This window comes from Triturus cristatus, chromosome 5_1 (assembly GCF_964204655.1).
Source record: "Triturus cristatus chromosome 5_1, aTriCri1.1, whole genome shotgun sequence".
NCBI classification, from domain to species: domain Eukaryota; kingdom Metazoa; phylum Chordata; class Amphibia; order Caudata; family Salamandridae; genus Triturus; species Triturus cristatus.
The window spans coordinates 180,238,061-180,253,361 of record NC_140587.1 but is presented as its reverse complement, the minus strand read 5'-3'; the positions used below and the strand labels follow the sequence as shown (position 1 = coordinate 180,253,361).

Here is a 15,301-nt window from a genome sequence, read left to right as displayed (position 1 = left end):
GTCTGTGTGCAGAGTGGAAACACAGCCACGTACTTAATGCAAGTCAATGGGAAAGTTGAGGTTGCAGTTTTTAAGAAGAAAGACCCTTCTCAGTGAACCCTGAAGAAACCCCATGGAAGACAGAAGGTTGGAGAGCCCCCCCATGGATACCCAGAAACCAGGATACCTACACCAGGGAAGCCGGGTGCATAGGTGCAAAGTGACGTCGGAAACCGCCATAGACCGCAGGAAAGGTGGCGCTGGCGAAGACTGTGCATGAGTCTGGTGGAATCCAAGGATGGATTCTTGAAGAGAAGTACCTGCAGGCAGACGGGACAGAGTCTATGCCACTCAGAGGTGACCAGGAGCAGTAGCGGTTGCTACTGGACTCGGATGGTGGGGTGGGGAGGTCGGGCGGGATTAGGTCAGGAAAATGAAAAGGATAACAAAAAAACACCTACCTGACTACGGCCGGTGTTGCCTCCGACTCTCCTCTGATCCTCTGCATCTTATCTTCTTCCTGCCTGGAGGCCAGCAGCAGGAAGCACCTGGGCTCCCAAGCTCCCCTGAACAATCACAATGCGGCCAAAATAGGATGCCCACTTGGAGTGCCACCACTCCTCCCCTGTAGTGCTCTGGGTCGCGGGGCCCAGCCTGCCCCAGGAAACAATGGAGCCACTGCAGAAGGAAAAAAGAAAATGATAATAACGCTATTTTATTATCATCTTTTTTTCTTTTTTCACTGCTCAAAGGGTAGTGGGTGACACTCCTCCGCCTTAGCAGAGGAGCCGCCACAGACCAGGAGGCACAGAAGACCAAGGACCACAAATGACTGAAGATGCAGGAGTGATGTTGGTGACCTTGTCGTTGCAGCTATGAGGACCAGACAATGCTGCGGAAAACCAGGAGACATTCACGAGCTGTCCCACATCGGGGGTCAATAACCATGAGATCAGTGTCCGGTGGGAGCACCAGCTAGCCTTAGCTGCAGTAAATGTGAAAAAGGTGCAACGTTGGGACAAGGCAAGGTCAGAAGGACTCACCAAATGCAGGAGGGTCAGAGCAGCCCGAGTAAGCAAGGAAGCTCACTGAAGCCGAAAGAAGACCCTAAAGAGGACCCACAGGCTGAAGGTACAGGAGTCGCAAGAGGACCGCGCGCAGCTCACCAAAGATGCAGACCCAAGGTGCAGAGGATGGGGTGAGAGCGAAGATCTTGGCAGGAAGAGTGCTGGAGGCTGAAGCTTCTCCTAGCCCGAAGATCTCTGGAGGACAGAGTCAGCAAGCCTTGGCAACGGCAAGTCAATGAGGTGCATAGGGGTTCTGTTCCCGCAGTTCTGACGAGGGGTACTGGCCTCAAACTTTCTGAAAGGACAGGTCCGGCCTCGAGGGAGTTGCAGAACCACCACCTGTGTTGCTGGGCCTTTTGGAGTCCGTAGCATGTCAAGAGTAGCAGACCGGTCAGCTTCGTTGCGGTTAGTGAAGATGAAGGGGAGCGAATCCTTCACTCCAAGGGAGATTACTTCAGGTGTCCCTGATGCCCACAGGCCTGGAGAGGAACCTGGAAGAAGCACAGACACAGACAATGGAAAAGACTGGAAGAACAGCGAGACCAGTAGCAGCAGGAGTCTTCCTTGGTGCAGTCTTGGTTCGAGGCGAAGTCAGGCGAAGTCGAAGGTGCACAGACAGTTGAAGTTGAATTGGTTTTAGATTTAAATCTTGTCCAATGACGAATCTGAAGAGCCAGCCACAGGTAACCCCTTAAGTACCCTAGTAAAAGGTTGGGATGATTCAAGGGTCCCTCCCAGAGTAGGGGCTGGCCAGAATGGAGGATACTCCCATGTCTTTTTTCCAGTTTCGCTCCAGAGTCGGAGCCAAGGGCTCCCTGAACTGGCTCAAACTGGAGTATGCAGGGAGGACACCAAATGTGCCCTTCAAAGCAGTCTGGTGGTGCTGGCATGCACCGCCACCCCAGCCCAATACACCAAGTTCTGTCTGGGAGGTGGTCGCTCCTCCCTGTGACAGGAAACCTATTGTTCTGCCTTCCCCTGCTCGAGCTCAGCTCAGCAGCAGAGGGCAGAAATGTGTCTGTGGTCGGCAGCAGCAATAGCTTGCTGTTAGACCCTGACAGGCTAGTACAGGGAATACAGTGGGCACCCCAGGGCAGCTTCCCAGTACATGGAATCCTACGTCCACCAGTGAAATCGGTGTTGTGGTAGGATTCTGACATGTTTGAGTCTAAACATGACCGGTTTCGGTGCAGCCAATGTACAGTTAGGCATCCTGCAAATGCCTTGATGTCCACTATGTGTATTAAATGGCTGACCGCACATATAAAGCCTGGAGAATGGACTCTGGGGTTTGTAGGGTGTGTCCTGCTCAATCAGGGCACCCTCACACTTATAAACCAGCACCCAGCCTTCAGGTATGAAAGGTCTGCCTTATAGGATTTAAGTGCAGTGACCTCAGATATAAGGAAACGTATATCTGTGGTAAGTGGTGCTAGCACCAACTCACACAGGCTGCAATGGTAGGCCTGTAGTCACAATTTGAGTGGTCTCTCTTAGTTGGCATAATACGTGCTTCGGCCTATGGGAGACCCCTGGTGTACCTTTGCCCTGGGTTCCTTAATACCATATACTAGGGCCTTAAAAGGGTACACCAGTAGCCAATTGTGAAGGTACGAAAGTACTTACCACTGTCAAATGTAGGGAGGAAGCACAGTGACTGGGGTCCTGATTAGCAGACGCCTAGTCAGACCAGTAAGAAAACAGAATAACACCCGCAAAAAGTGGGGGTAACCATGAAAGCAGAATCTACTTTCCTACAATCCTCATCTTGACCATAGCTATATTTCCTAAGCAGGAAACGTTTGTGCCATTTTTGTAGGTAGTTTTGATTGATTTGGCTAGCTAGAGGAAATTGGCCCCAAGGAAGAACTTTTCAGTGTGCCTTACATTCCAGGGTGGCATGGTTTACAAGTTATTACAAATGCCCCTCAGGAAATATCAGACCACAAGGGTAGAGAGACCATCTCAAGATGTCCAGGAATATGAGCAGGTGGCAGGGTGGTGGTGTGGCACAGTATAAGCTCTAAAATAATTTTCCCACCAGTTTTGTAAAATTGAGGATAAGTATTGTTTGAGGAGAGTGCTTATAACTGTACCATTAAGGAGAGCTTTAGATGTAGGTTAGTCTAGTTTATCTATAGCTTATATCGAATCTCATTTCTCCTTGCTGTACCCCCTACCCCAGCAAGCAGTGGCATGTGATAATTGTAACATATGCATATAACACAGTGTAACAGAACTCCTGATATAACTCCCAGGTCCTCATGGTACCCTAATGCTCCACTCCCATCTAAACCCATCACCTCCTCCCTCTCAAAAAACACCCTCTTCTGTCTTGTACTCTGTTTACATCTACACATCTCAAAGCACTTTCCTAATCACTAACCCCCACCTCCACTTATTTCTTCTCCCAGACACATCAGCCATTATACAAGATAGCTATCAGAATCAGGGAAGTACTCAAGCCATAACTATCTCAAATAACTTTACAGTACTTCAAACTTTTCTCCTTCCCCTCCGTCACTCTGTTCTTCAGACATATTCCTTTTTATGCAAGACTCCAGCAATACCTTTTCTTCACTCCTACATCCAATCCCCTAGGAGCATTCCTAATACATGTATTTCTTCCATCTGAGAATATTCACCTAAGTCACCGCTCAGCAAACTGGATCAAGTCGACATTCCTATCACTAGACCTTGCTCTCCACGTCTGCTGCAAGACCAGTCAAAGCTCCATCATGAGCAATGTGAAGCCGGTCACCAGAATTATCAACCTCATCTTGCACATACAAGAATAAAAACAAAACTCCCCTACTCTCACTGTCTAATGTATCAGGCCTATATCTAGATTGGCAACAGTAAAACACACCTACTAGTAATCTCCTACAAAATATAAATAATGAATACCTTCCTACATGCCATGCCAGCTAGACAAAGGTGCTGAATGGTCACTAGATATAGAGCCAGGTGTAACATCAACACATGTCAATAGCTACCTACTAGCCCTGTGGCAAGATCTAGCATCGGCAGGACACAGACAACCAGTTATCTCAACTCTTTCTGGTCAAAACAACAATCAAATTTCATGCATGCTAATCAGTGCAAAATCATTTCATTTATTAAAACCCACTTCCATCAAAATATCTTTGCTGTGCCAGACAAATACATTAAATTACCCAGCAGATAGTCCAAAGCATTTTCACAGAGATACACAATTAGTAATAGTGGCAAGTCACTAAGAAACAGCAGAATTTAAATCTACAATCTACTAGAATACCTGAAGCCAAATGTACTCTGTAGTAATGTAGTCCACGCTGTATGATGAAGTTTAAGTAGGTTTATTCAAGTAGATAAATAGGTAGCTTAGATCCTGTACAGCAAGAAGTCTAATTTCAGTCACAGAAAACAACCACACTATATAGGGTGACCCCAACTCATCTATTCCATGCTCAACCTCCCTTTGGCATAACATGCACCTAGAGCTCTTGCACAGCCATGAGCCATGAGACTGTGGAAACATTTCGACCTAAACTCATTACAAGAAAAACTCTCCACTTGCTTTCCCAGTACCCCAAAATGTCAGTTAAACAGCACGCCCATTACTTAACTTCTACATTCAAAACAGCATGGCTACAGCCTAACAGAAGTAAGGCAGGTGACTCAAATATCAAGTAAAATATCAAAACGCAGAAACCAGATCCCTTGATAGACTGTAGAGTAAAAAACATAACCTCTGCGATAACATTAAAGCCCCCACTACATGTAACACATTATTGGTGCTACATGCACCCCTCAAAGAGCTCATCAACACCATCATAAGATTCAGTAACTCTGCCATTACTACAACAGGCAAAAAACACTCTTGGGTACTTCGCAGTGGCTGTGCGAACTACTTCCTTGAAAAAGCTGCTAACTTTGGGCCTGATTCACAGAACTAACTTAAGACAAAATCCTAAACTTACTACCAGTTTGGTATTCACAGAAGGCACTTACTCATTTTGGTATTCACAGAAGGCACTTACTCATTTCGGTATTCACAGAAGTTAGGAGTCCTAACTTTAGGACTCCTAAATGCCTTCTGTGAATACCGAAAGTCTTAAAATTAGGATTTTTCTCAGTTTAGTAGTAGTATAGTTAGGAGTCCTAACCTTAGGACTCCTAAATGCCTTCTGTGAATACCGAAAGTCTTAAAATTAGGATTTTTCTCAATTTAGGAGTAGTAAAGTTAGGACTCCTAACTTTAGTACTCCTAAACTGAGAAAAATGCTAACTTTACGACTTTAAGTATTCACAGGAGGCATTTAGGAGTCCTAAAGTTAGGAGTCCTAACTTTACTACTCCTAAACTGTGAAAAATCCTAATTTTAAGACTTTCGGTATTCACAGAAGGCATTTAGGAGTCCTAAAGTTAGAAGTCCTAACTTTACTACTCCTAAACTGAGAAAAATCCTAATTTTAAGACTTTCGGTATTCACAGAAGGCATTTAGGAGTCCTAAAGTTAGGACTCCTAACTTCTGTGAATACAGAAATGAGTAAGTGCCTTCTGTGAATACCAAAATGGTAGTAAGTTTAGGATTTTGTCTTAAGTTAGTTCTGTGAATCGGGCCCCTTGAATCTTACTTTCTCTAATATGCAGGTAAGAAGGCCTCTCATTGCCTTCCCAGACAAAAGGGCTTCCTTGAACTCGCCATCCAAATTCTGCTCTTTCAGTCTGCCACCAGAAAAAAAAACAAATCATCAAAATAAAAGCCCTAGGCATGACAGGCTTCCTAGCAGACCCTTTCCCTCCAACCTTTGTCAGAAACATTGACCTAGAATCCTCAGCTATCATACCTGGGTGAGAGCTCATTAACTCCTCACTATCACAGACTCGCACAACCCACACTGTATTTGGGGATTAGTGATTCCACAATGCTTTGTGCTTTGACCTGAGTAGAACAATTTAAAAAAGAAAAATACAGGCATGAAGAATTTTGCCACTGAACAATATTTAAACCCATTTGCCTACAGTTCTGAGTGCTGAAGAGAACCCCTGATCAATGTTGGGTTTAAATCATGTCAGCAGCTTCATACCTAGGGAATGTGCCTATGTAAAAGAGAATTATAGGCCGACAGGGGAAAAATTGGTGCAAAATAGATTAAATGGTCAGATTCTGTGAGGCCTCAAACTAAAAAAAAAGGTTGCGTTTGCACTCCTAGGTTATAAGCCAATTTAGGGCTGAGTAAGGACATTCCACTTTGTGCCCCTTTTGTTTTTTTCGCATTTCAGAACTGGTATATTGGTTGTTACATGTTTTCTGTCATGTGTTTAAATGTTGTGTTGATCAATCCATATGAGTTTCAATGCATTGATGTCTATTTGTTGTGGGTGATGTAATGTATGATTTTGTGTTCTGTTACATGAAGATGTTTCTCCTCTGTCATTGACGGTTCTTTTCGGAATGGATCATTTTTGATGTGCAATGTGAGAATTAAAGGGTGATCACAATAACTAAGTTGTGTGATCCCAAATTGAAATCATTGTTTTGTCTAAGCAGAGTCCGTACTGGCGCCTATTTGTTCCTTGGGAATATGACAGTGGCCTAGCCTTGCTGACATTAAACAGGCCCAACCCATTGTTAGTTATTGAACTTTTAGAAAGTATATGTCTAGGTTGGGTTACCCATAGGCCTTGTGCATTCCCTCTAGATAGTCACACACAAAGGGTGCTGAGGTGTGTTGTGTTGCATCCTGGTGGGTCATCAGCAGGTTGATGGGCCTTCCTGAGCTAAAAGGAGGAACTGACACTTGCATCTGAATAGGATGTGCCCAGTCTCCTCACAAGAGGCCTAACAGCCCTGCATTGTTAGAGTAGCCAGCTTGGAACCAGTGCTGTGGGAAGCAGGACGCAGGAAGCATGAAACCCCTAGAACTTAAAGGGGCCTTTCCAGAAGCTTCTTCCACATTCCAGGACCAGGGCACCAAAGTATAAATACTGGGCCTATGACCCCACCAATTTTGAACATGTGGAACCAAGGACATTCCGTCAGGAAGAAGAGCTGCTGTGCTGCAAGAGGGACTGTAGCTTTGCTATTTGCTCTGCTGTGTTGGCCTGTTGCCCGCTAACTGCTGTGCTACAGGAGGCACTGCCACTATCAGTGAATCCTACCTTTGCCTGAGGAGCTCCCTCCAGTCCTGGCCCTCAGAATTGGTTCTTGCAGCCTTTTTCACATCGACGCAACAGCAACTTTGCGCTGATCGTCACCGACCCAGCGCATGCATCGAAGCTTCTGTCGATGGCATGGATCAGTGCAAAGGCTTCCATCCATCCTAGGATTCTACGATAACGCGGTTCCTCCTCCACTCCTCTCCTTGAGTCTTCGATGTCGACACTTTGGTCTATCTAAGGTACTTTGTTAGTGGGAGCTGTCTGTACCCTGTAGCCAGCCTGCCATCAATTGCAGTTGTCCTGAACTTTGGATTTGCACTGGTTCCTCATGACCTCAAGTAACCTTTGACCCCTAATGACTTCTAAACACTGGTATCACATTTATACTTTAAAAATTCATATCTCGACTTCTACTGATTGGACCTTTGTAGTTTTCATCTTCTTTTAATCAGATAAAAATGGTCTACTTTTCTAAACTGGTGTGGAATCTTTTTGTGGTGTTTTCACAGGGTTACTGAAATGTAAGGGCCCGATTTACAGAACTAACTTAAGACAAAATCCTAAACTTACTACTTTTGGTATTCACAGAAGTTAGGATTTTGTCTTAAGTTTGTCTTAAGACAGACTTAAGACAAACTTAAGACAGACTAAAGACAGACTTAAGACAGACTTAAGACAAACTTAAGACAAACTTAAGACAGACTTAAGACAGGATTTTGTCTTAAGTTTGTCTTAAGTCTATCGCAAGTCTGTCTTAAGTCTGTCTTAAGTCTGTCTTTAGTCTGTCTTAAGTTTGTCTTAAGTCTGTCTTAAATCTGTCTTAAGTCTGTCTTAAGTCTGTCTTAAGTCTGTCTTAAGTCTGTCTTAAGTTTGTCTTAAGTTTGTCTTAAGACAAACTTAAGACAAAATCCTAACTTCTGTGAATACCAAAAGTAGTAAGTTTAGGATTTTATCTTAAGTTAGTTCTGTGAATCGGCCCCTAAGTGTTTCACAAATGCTTCACACATTGCCTCTGAACTTAAGCCTGACTGCTCTGTGCCAAGCTACCAGAGGGTGAGCACTGGTTAATTTAGGGTGAGTATATGACCTACCCTCACTAGAGTGGTGGTCCCTACTTGGACAGGGTCCTACCTCTACCAAGTAGAGACCCCATTTCAAACAAGGCACAAACTTTACTTCAGGCCATTTAGAGTGATAGTCAGCCAGAGCCTTGGCAAACATTTAATCTTAAGGCAAGGAATTGAAAGGCCCTGAAATATCAAACCCAACCTTCTGCCACACAAACTCCGGTCAATCAACCCTCACACTCCCAAACAACTTTGTCTACTATCCTATCAAACCTGGCATGAGACAAGAATTGAATACAAAAAGTAATTAAAGAGAACTGCACAGACTATAACACGCCTTTCTCTTACATTGACCAGGGAGAAGTGTTGTTCCTAGGTACAAGCATTGCTTGGTTGCTCCGGAGCTCCCTCAAACATGGAGTACACTCCTGGCAGCTTAATTGTCATCTGTTGATGTTCCAAATGAGGATGTGCATTTTACATGAGGCATTACTGATCTGACTTCGTGGTAAACGCAAATAGCTGTCCTAGATTTGTTTCAAGTTTAATTATGGAAGGTAAATATGATGCTATGAAGCAGTGTTTACAGCTACTGCTCCTGAATATCCTATTTCTCTTTGCTTGCAGTGGGGACCGTAATTAGCAAGTCATGTAACCCATCATGTGTAGCAAAAGACTACACTTCTGGGGTTGGTTATTCAACAAGCTGCTGCTCCGGAGAACTATGCAATGTCAGCGGAGCGACCAGCGTGAAGATGAGCTACCTGCTTCTGGCCGCATGCATGGGCTTCTTTGGACTTCGATTGAGAGACAAACAATAGGCCAAGGAAAGAAAGGTGAGATATGCTTGTATGTCGGAATAGAGACAATATATATGTGGAGTTTAGAATAGTAAATCTATACTTCGATATTCTTACTGTCACAATATTGTAGCAGTGGAAATTCTGCTTACAATATTCAGCTGGAGAACATATATTTATATATATTACCTACTGGCAGTCGCCAGTAGGTCGTTATAGTTACAACCTAGTTTCCATAGGAAAAGCATTTTTTGATTTGCTAATAACTTGGCGTCATTTAATTAATCTTTATGACATTTTCCAAAAAGTTGCATTTTTAGGTCAGAACGTATCTTGAAAGTTTGGGGGTGATTAGTCAAGCGGGGGCTGAGAAAAAAGGGGGGTCCCAAAACGCGATTTCCCCATGTTAATTTCCATAGAAAATTTTGTGACACGCTACAGTCCGAACTGCTGAACGGAATTACCCCAAATTTGGCAAAAAGGTAGTGCTTGGTTCAGAAAGCGACCTTTTTTAAAATGGTGTAAATCTGTTCAGTAGTTTGAGAAATTCAAAAAATAAGAGTTAAAAAAATCAATTTCCCATAGGAAACTTTGTGCAAGGTTACAGCTGAAACTACTGAACTGAATTATCCCAAATTTGGCACAAAGGTAGTGCGTGGGTCATAAAAGCAACCTTTTTTTAAATGGTGTAAAATCTGTTCAGTAGTTGCTGAGAAATTAGAAAAATAAAAGTTTTGATATCTGGGGAGAGCCTAAGTCCCGTGCACGAGCTTCACTGTAATTGGCTTCCAACACTCCAAATCAGGAAGTATTGGCAGCCATCTTGTGGCTCGGTAGAAGCGAGTCGCTAGAAAACAGAGAAACTAAGGTAGAAAACAAGAGAAGGGGCAGAGTAGAAACACCCTGACCCCCTAGGCTGTAATTTGTGCTGGGGTCGCGGGTTTCCATGTTTTATTTTAATGAGACGCCGGGGTGGGCTAGGTCCCGGGGGCATTTCTTAAAAAATAAATAGCGGGTGCTCGCTGGGGCTGCGGGTGCCCGCTGGGGTTTCCGTAGTCTCGGAGCTTCACTCATGTTAGGGGGGGTTGCACGGCCTCCCTCCTGGAGCTCTCCATCTGCTTATAACTTTAGCATCGTTTGACGATTCTTTACAAAATTTTCCAAAAAGTTTCTCTTATTTGATCAGCTCCTATCTTGAAAGTTTAGGGGTGATTGGTCAAGGGGGGCTGAGAAAAAAAGGGGGGTGTGAAAACATGTTCTCAATGGATTTTCCATAGGAAACTTTAGACAAGGCTACAGATCAAACTGCTGAACGGAATTATGCCACATTTGGCAGGGAGAAAGGTATTGGTCCAGAAAGTGCGGTTTTGTTGAAATGGTTTAAATCCATTCAATAGTTTGAGATATTAAAGGGAAAAAATATATATTATCTACTGGCGGTCGCCAGTAGATAGTTATAGTTAGGACCGTGTTTCCATAGGAAATCCGCAACATTCTATTTGGAATAACTTTGGCGCCGGTTGACGAATCTTCGCGAAATTTTCAAAACTAATGGGGCGCTACGCTCCGCTCCTACCCTGAAAGTCTCGGGGGGATTCGTCAAGCGGGGGCTGAAAAAAAAGGGGGGTCCCAAAACGCGTTTTCCCCATGCATTTTCCCATAGGACCTTTAGTCCGAGCTACAGCCCGAACGGCTGAACAGAATTACTTGAAATTTGGCAGAGAGGTAGTCCTCAGGTCAAGGATGTGCCTTTTGTAGGTCTGGTGTAAATCTGTTCAGTAGGTCCTGAGAAAATAGCATTTAAATCAATATATATATCTGTAAGCGCACTCCGTGCGCTTACCGTAAGCTTACCGTACGCGTACGGTGCCGTGCGCGAGCTCAATTCTGATTGATGGTTACATGACTGTAAACATTCGAATCGGTCGAAATCAGGAAGTGTCGGCCGCCATTTTCTGTCTCTCGCACTGAGAAACAAAGGTGGGGAACGTGAAAAGGGGGCAACGAAGAGAGTTGCAGACCCCCTAGTGTTTGTCAGGGGGTCCAAGAAGGACCCAAAAGTACGAAAAATACATTTAATAATTTTTCAAAAAAATCGCGGGGTGCGCGTACGGTAAGCTTACCGTACGCGCACGGCAAAAAAAATAAATAAAGAAGTAACAATCACATTTAAAAAATAAATTGAAGGACCCACAAGGGAGAAAAAAACAAATGTTACTGTGAAAAAAAATGCGATGTGCGCACGGCATGGACTGCGCAATGTGGGCGCCCACAGCGCGCGCACGGTGCGCGAAGCGCATCGTGCGCGCAGGGTGTGCGCAAAGTGAAAAACCAAAAAAAAATATATATAACTTAGCATTTAAAAAACCGTACAAATTCACTGAAAAAACCATAGGTTTCACACACGTTATAGTTAGGAATTATCATTTAAAAAACCTTGCAAATTCACTTAAAAAACCATAGGTTTCACACATGTTATAGTTAGCTGTACATTTCACTCGTAAAAAACCAATGAAATTCCACGTTATAGTTAGATCAGGTAACTATAACTTGCGCGACCGCAATCCCCAATGTGTAATTTCAGATGTCATCATTGATGTCATGAGTGATGTCACTGACCATGTCATGAGTGATGTAATATGTGACGTCATCAGCAGTTTATTGTGGGCGCGCAAGTTATAGTTACCTGATCTAACTATAACGTGGAATTTCATTGATTTTTTACGAGTGAAATGTACAGCTAACTATAACATGTGTGAAACCTATATATATTCACTTAAAAACCATAGGTTTCACACATGTTATAGTTAGCTGTACATTTCACTCGTAAAAAACCAATGAAATTCCACGTTATAGTTAGATCAGGTAACTATAACTTGCGCGACCGCAATCCACAATGTGTAATTTCACATGTCATCATTGATGTCATGAGTGATGTCACTGACCATGTCATGAGTGATGTAATATGTGACGTCATCAGCAGTTTATTGTGGGCGCGCAAGTTATAGTTACCTGATCTAACTATAACGTGGAATTTCATTGGTTTTTTACGAGTGAAATGTACAGCTAACTATAACATGTGTGAAACCTATGGTTTTTTAAGTGAATATATATATATATATATATATATATATATATATATTATTTTTTTTTCAGGAGAAGAGATCATTACGAGTATGGAAATAGATTTGCAACAAGCCCTACATGAACTTGAATGTGAAAGCACAACGTTGAGTCAGCACAACATTGTTAAGACGCTGCAAGAAGCAGGAATCACGCAAGTAGGTGCCTCTAGCAATCTTGCAATAAAATCACGATTTATTCCACAAATGGCATATGATACGATAGATGCCTTCCATGACTCTATGATCAGTGACCTTAAGAAATTACAAACAAAGGGTCCAAATTTAAGCAAAGAGAACATGACACAAGCCCAATGGAAAATAATAACGGAGCTGAAAAATGATGAGAATCTTATCATTAAACCCTCAGACAAGGGAGGCAACATCGTACTAATGGATAGAAAACTATATCAAAAGGAAGCATGGAGACAACTTTCAGATAAAGAATGTTACAAGATTGTGACTCGGTCAACTTATGAGCAGAGCATAACCAACTTTCACATGATTTTGAAAAAATGGCATGACAAAGGGATTTTAAGGGACACAGACTATAAATTTATTTTATGTGAAGCACCGGAAATTCCCACCTTTTATCACTTGCCAAAGGTGCACAAGTGTCACAAAAATCCACCAGGGAGACCGATAGTATCTTCTCTGAATAGTCTATTGGAAAATGTATCTATTTATATTGATTGCTTTCTGAATCCACTAGTCCGGGACTTGAGTTCGTACATCAAAGATACGAAAGATTTTCTACGTGCAATCTCGAACATTCAATGGGAACAGGACATGTGGCTTGTGACCTTAGATGTCACCAGCTTGTATACAAGTATAGAACACCATAAGGGACTGAAGGCAATTGAGTTCTTTCTGAAAAAACGACATGCAAAGTATCATGAGCATAATGCAATGATAATGGAATTTGCAGAATTTTGTTTAAAAAACAATATTTTCTTATTTGCAGGAGAATTGTACCACCAACAGCAGGGGACTGCGATGGGCACGTGCTTCGCCCCCAGCTATGCGAATTTATTCGTAGGCTGGTGGGAGAAGCACGTGGCCTGGGCAGGAGAGAACGAAAAATGGCTAGACAAAATTGCATTATGGGTCCGGTACATAGATGACCTCTTCATTATATGGAAGGGGTCACATGAGGAGGTGACTCTCTATGTGGCGGCCTTGAATAAGAATGATTGCAATTTAAAGTTCACTGAATGTATCAGTAAGACCCAGGTACCCTACTTAGACTTAACAGTCTATATTGAAGATGATAAGATTCAGACAACACTATATCGGAAACCTACAGCTGGAAACAGTACACTTCATGCAAAAAGTTTCCATCCGAGTAGTGTAATTGAAGGGGTCCCATATGGGGAACTTGTCAGAATAAGGAGGAATTGTACAGTTGACAAGGATTTTACCAAGGCAAAAGATGAAGCATTCAGTAGGCTAAGGAAAAGAGGGTACAAAGAAAGAACATTGAACAGGGCAGAGAAGAAAGGGGAACACCTGATAAGACAGGATTTGATAATGGGAGAACGTAAGTCCCGGAACTCAGATAACAGCAATGTAGTGAGGATGATAACCGAATATTCGGCCCAGTCATCAGAGGTTGTACAAATTTTCCGACGAAATTGGAAAATATTAAAAACAGATGTAGTTATAGGGCCACATATCCCGCAGACCCCACAGATCACGTATAGAAGAGGACCTGCCCTAAAAGACCATCTTGTAAGGAGCCACTTTCCTACGAACCCTAAGAGAAAAGATTTAATAACAGGGTTTTTTCCATGCATGAATTGCAAGGCCTGCAAAAATGGAACTAAGGTGAAAGAATTCTCGATTCCAGGCAGAACCACAAAAAGAAAAATTAACAAATTAATAAATTGCAACACTGAATTTGTTGTATACTGCCTGTCCTGTCCCTGTGATTTAAAGTATGTAGGGAGCACTATTCACCCCGCCAAAAAGAGAATTTTAGAGCACATGCGTGCGATAAAGAATCATGATGTGAATTTTCCGGTGGCACGCCACTTCAAGGAGTTTCACAAGTCTAATCCGAACCTTTTGAGGTTCTTCTGCCTGGATCACGTCCCAAAAGATGAGAGGGGTGGGGACAGAATTAAGAAACTCAGAAGACTCGAATCGAAGTACATATTAGAGATGCAAACCAAAAGCCCCTCTGGGTTGAACAACGAGGAAGAACTCTGGGTACACATTACATAGTAATCTGAGAGCAGCAAATATTTACTATATCGGGACTACCCTAACTTCTTCTCTGTGAAAAGGTTTGGCAGGCAACAAAAGGGGTGGAACAGGGGAGACACTGATCGATAAAGATATGAGCTTAGATTACAGGGGTTATTAATGATGACTATATAGCAGCAACGACATTAACCTCTGGATACGTATGCCCATTCAGGGCTAAAATTCAAAAGGTGTATTTCATGAATTATTATGAACATCTAATGTATATATGTATTATAAGATGTGTAAATACACGGAACTATATATGACATTTAAGCACGTTACAAGATGTCTGCCCATTAAGAGATCTTGATAAATGATACAATGTTTCCCTCCTCTATTTCAATGATATAGAAAGTAGCGACCTCCTCTCTCGATGTCAATGAAACTTTATTATTTGATTTAAATGACGAAAAAAATGTAACCTTACCGACATTGACAAAGGCGTGTAGCCGAAACGCGTCTGTCGGGTGTTTTTGTTCTGTTGCCAAATAAATTCTAATGAAGATATTCCCATGGAGTGCGCCTCATTCATGATCCGGGATAGGATCAACGACTTGGAATATATATATATATATATATATATATATATATATATATATATATATATATATATATCTGATCGGTGCCTTACTCTCGAGCATGAGCTTGCCTCTGATTGGCTGCTAACTCTTCAAAGCAGGAAGTGTCCTCTGATTGGCTGCTAACACTTGTAACCAGGAAGTGTTAGCAGCCATCTTGTGCCTTGCATCGAGTGAAAATATATAAGAAAGGTTCCGGGGGCAATTTAATATGGCGGAGCTCTGTGTAATGATGATTTGGACGCAGTGAAGGTTTAAGATTTATTAACAATAAAAGGAGAAACAGGTGA

At 42.7% G+C, this 15,301-nt stretch overlaps 1 protein-coding gene across 1 annotated transcript in view; it reads left to right on the top strand.

Annotated features, from left to right (window-relative positions):
* LOC146830602 (lymphocyte antigen 6E-like) overlaps nt 1-15,301 on the top strand; it is a 139,580-nt gene that overhangs the window by 50,018 nt on the left and 74,261 nt on the right. The window contains exon 3 of the mRNA XM_085604791.1: nt 8,889-9,097. Within this exon, the coding sequence (XP_085460917.1) occupies nt 8,889-9,082 (194 nt within the window). The 3' untranslated portion in view covers nt 9,083-9,097. The remainder of the gene's footprint in view (nt 1-8,888; nt 9,098-15,301) is intronic.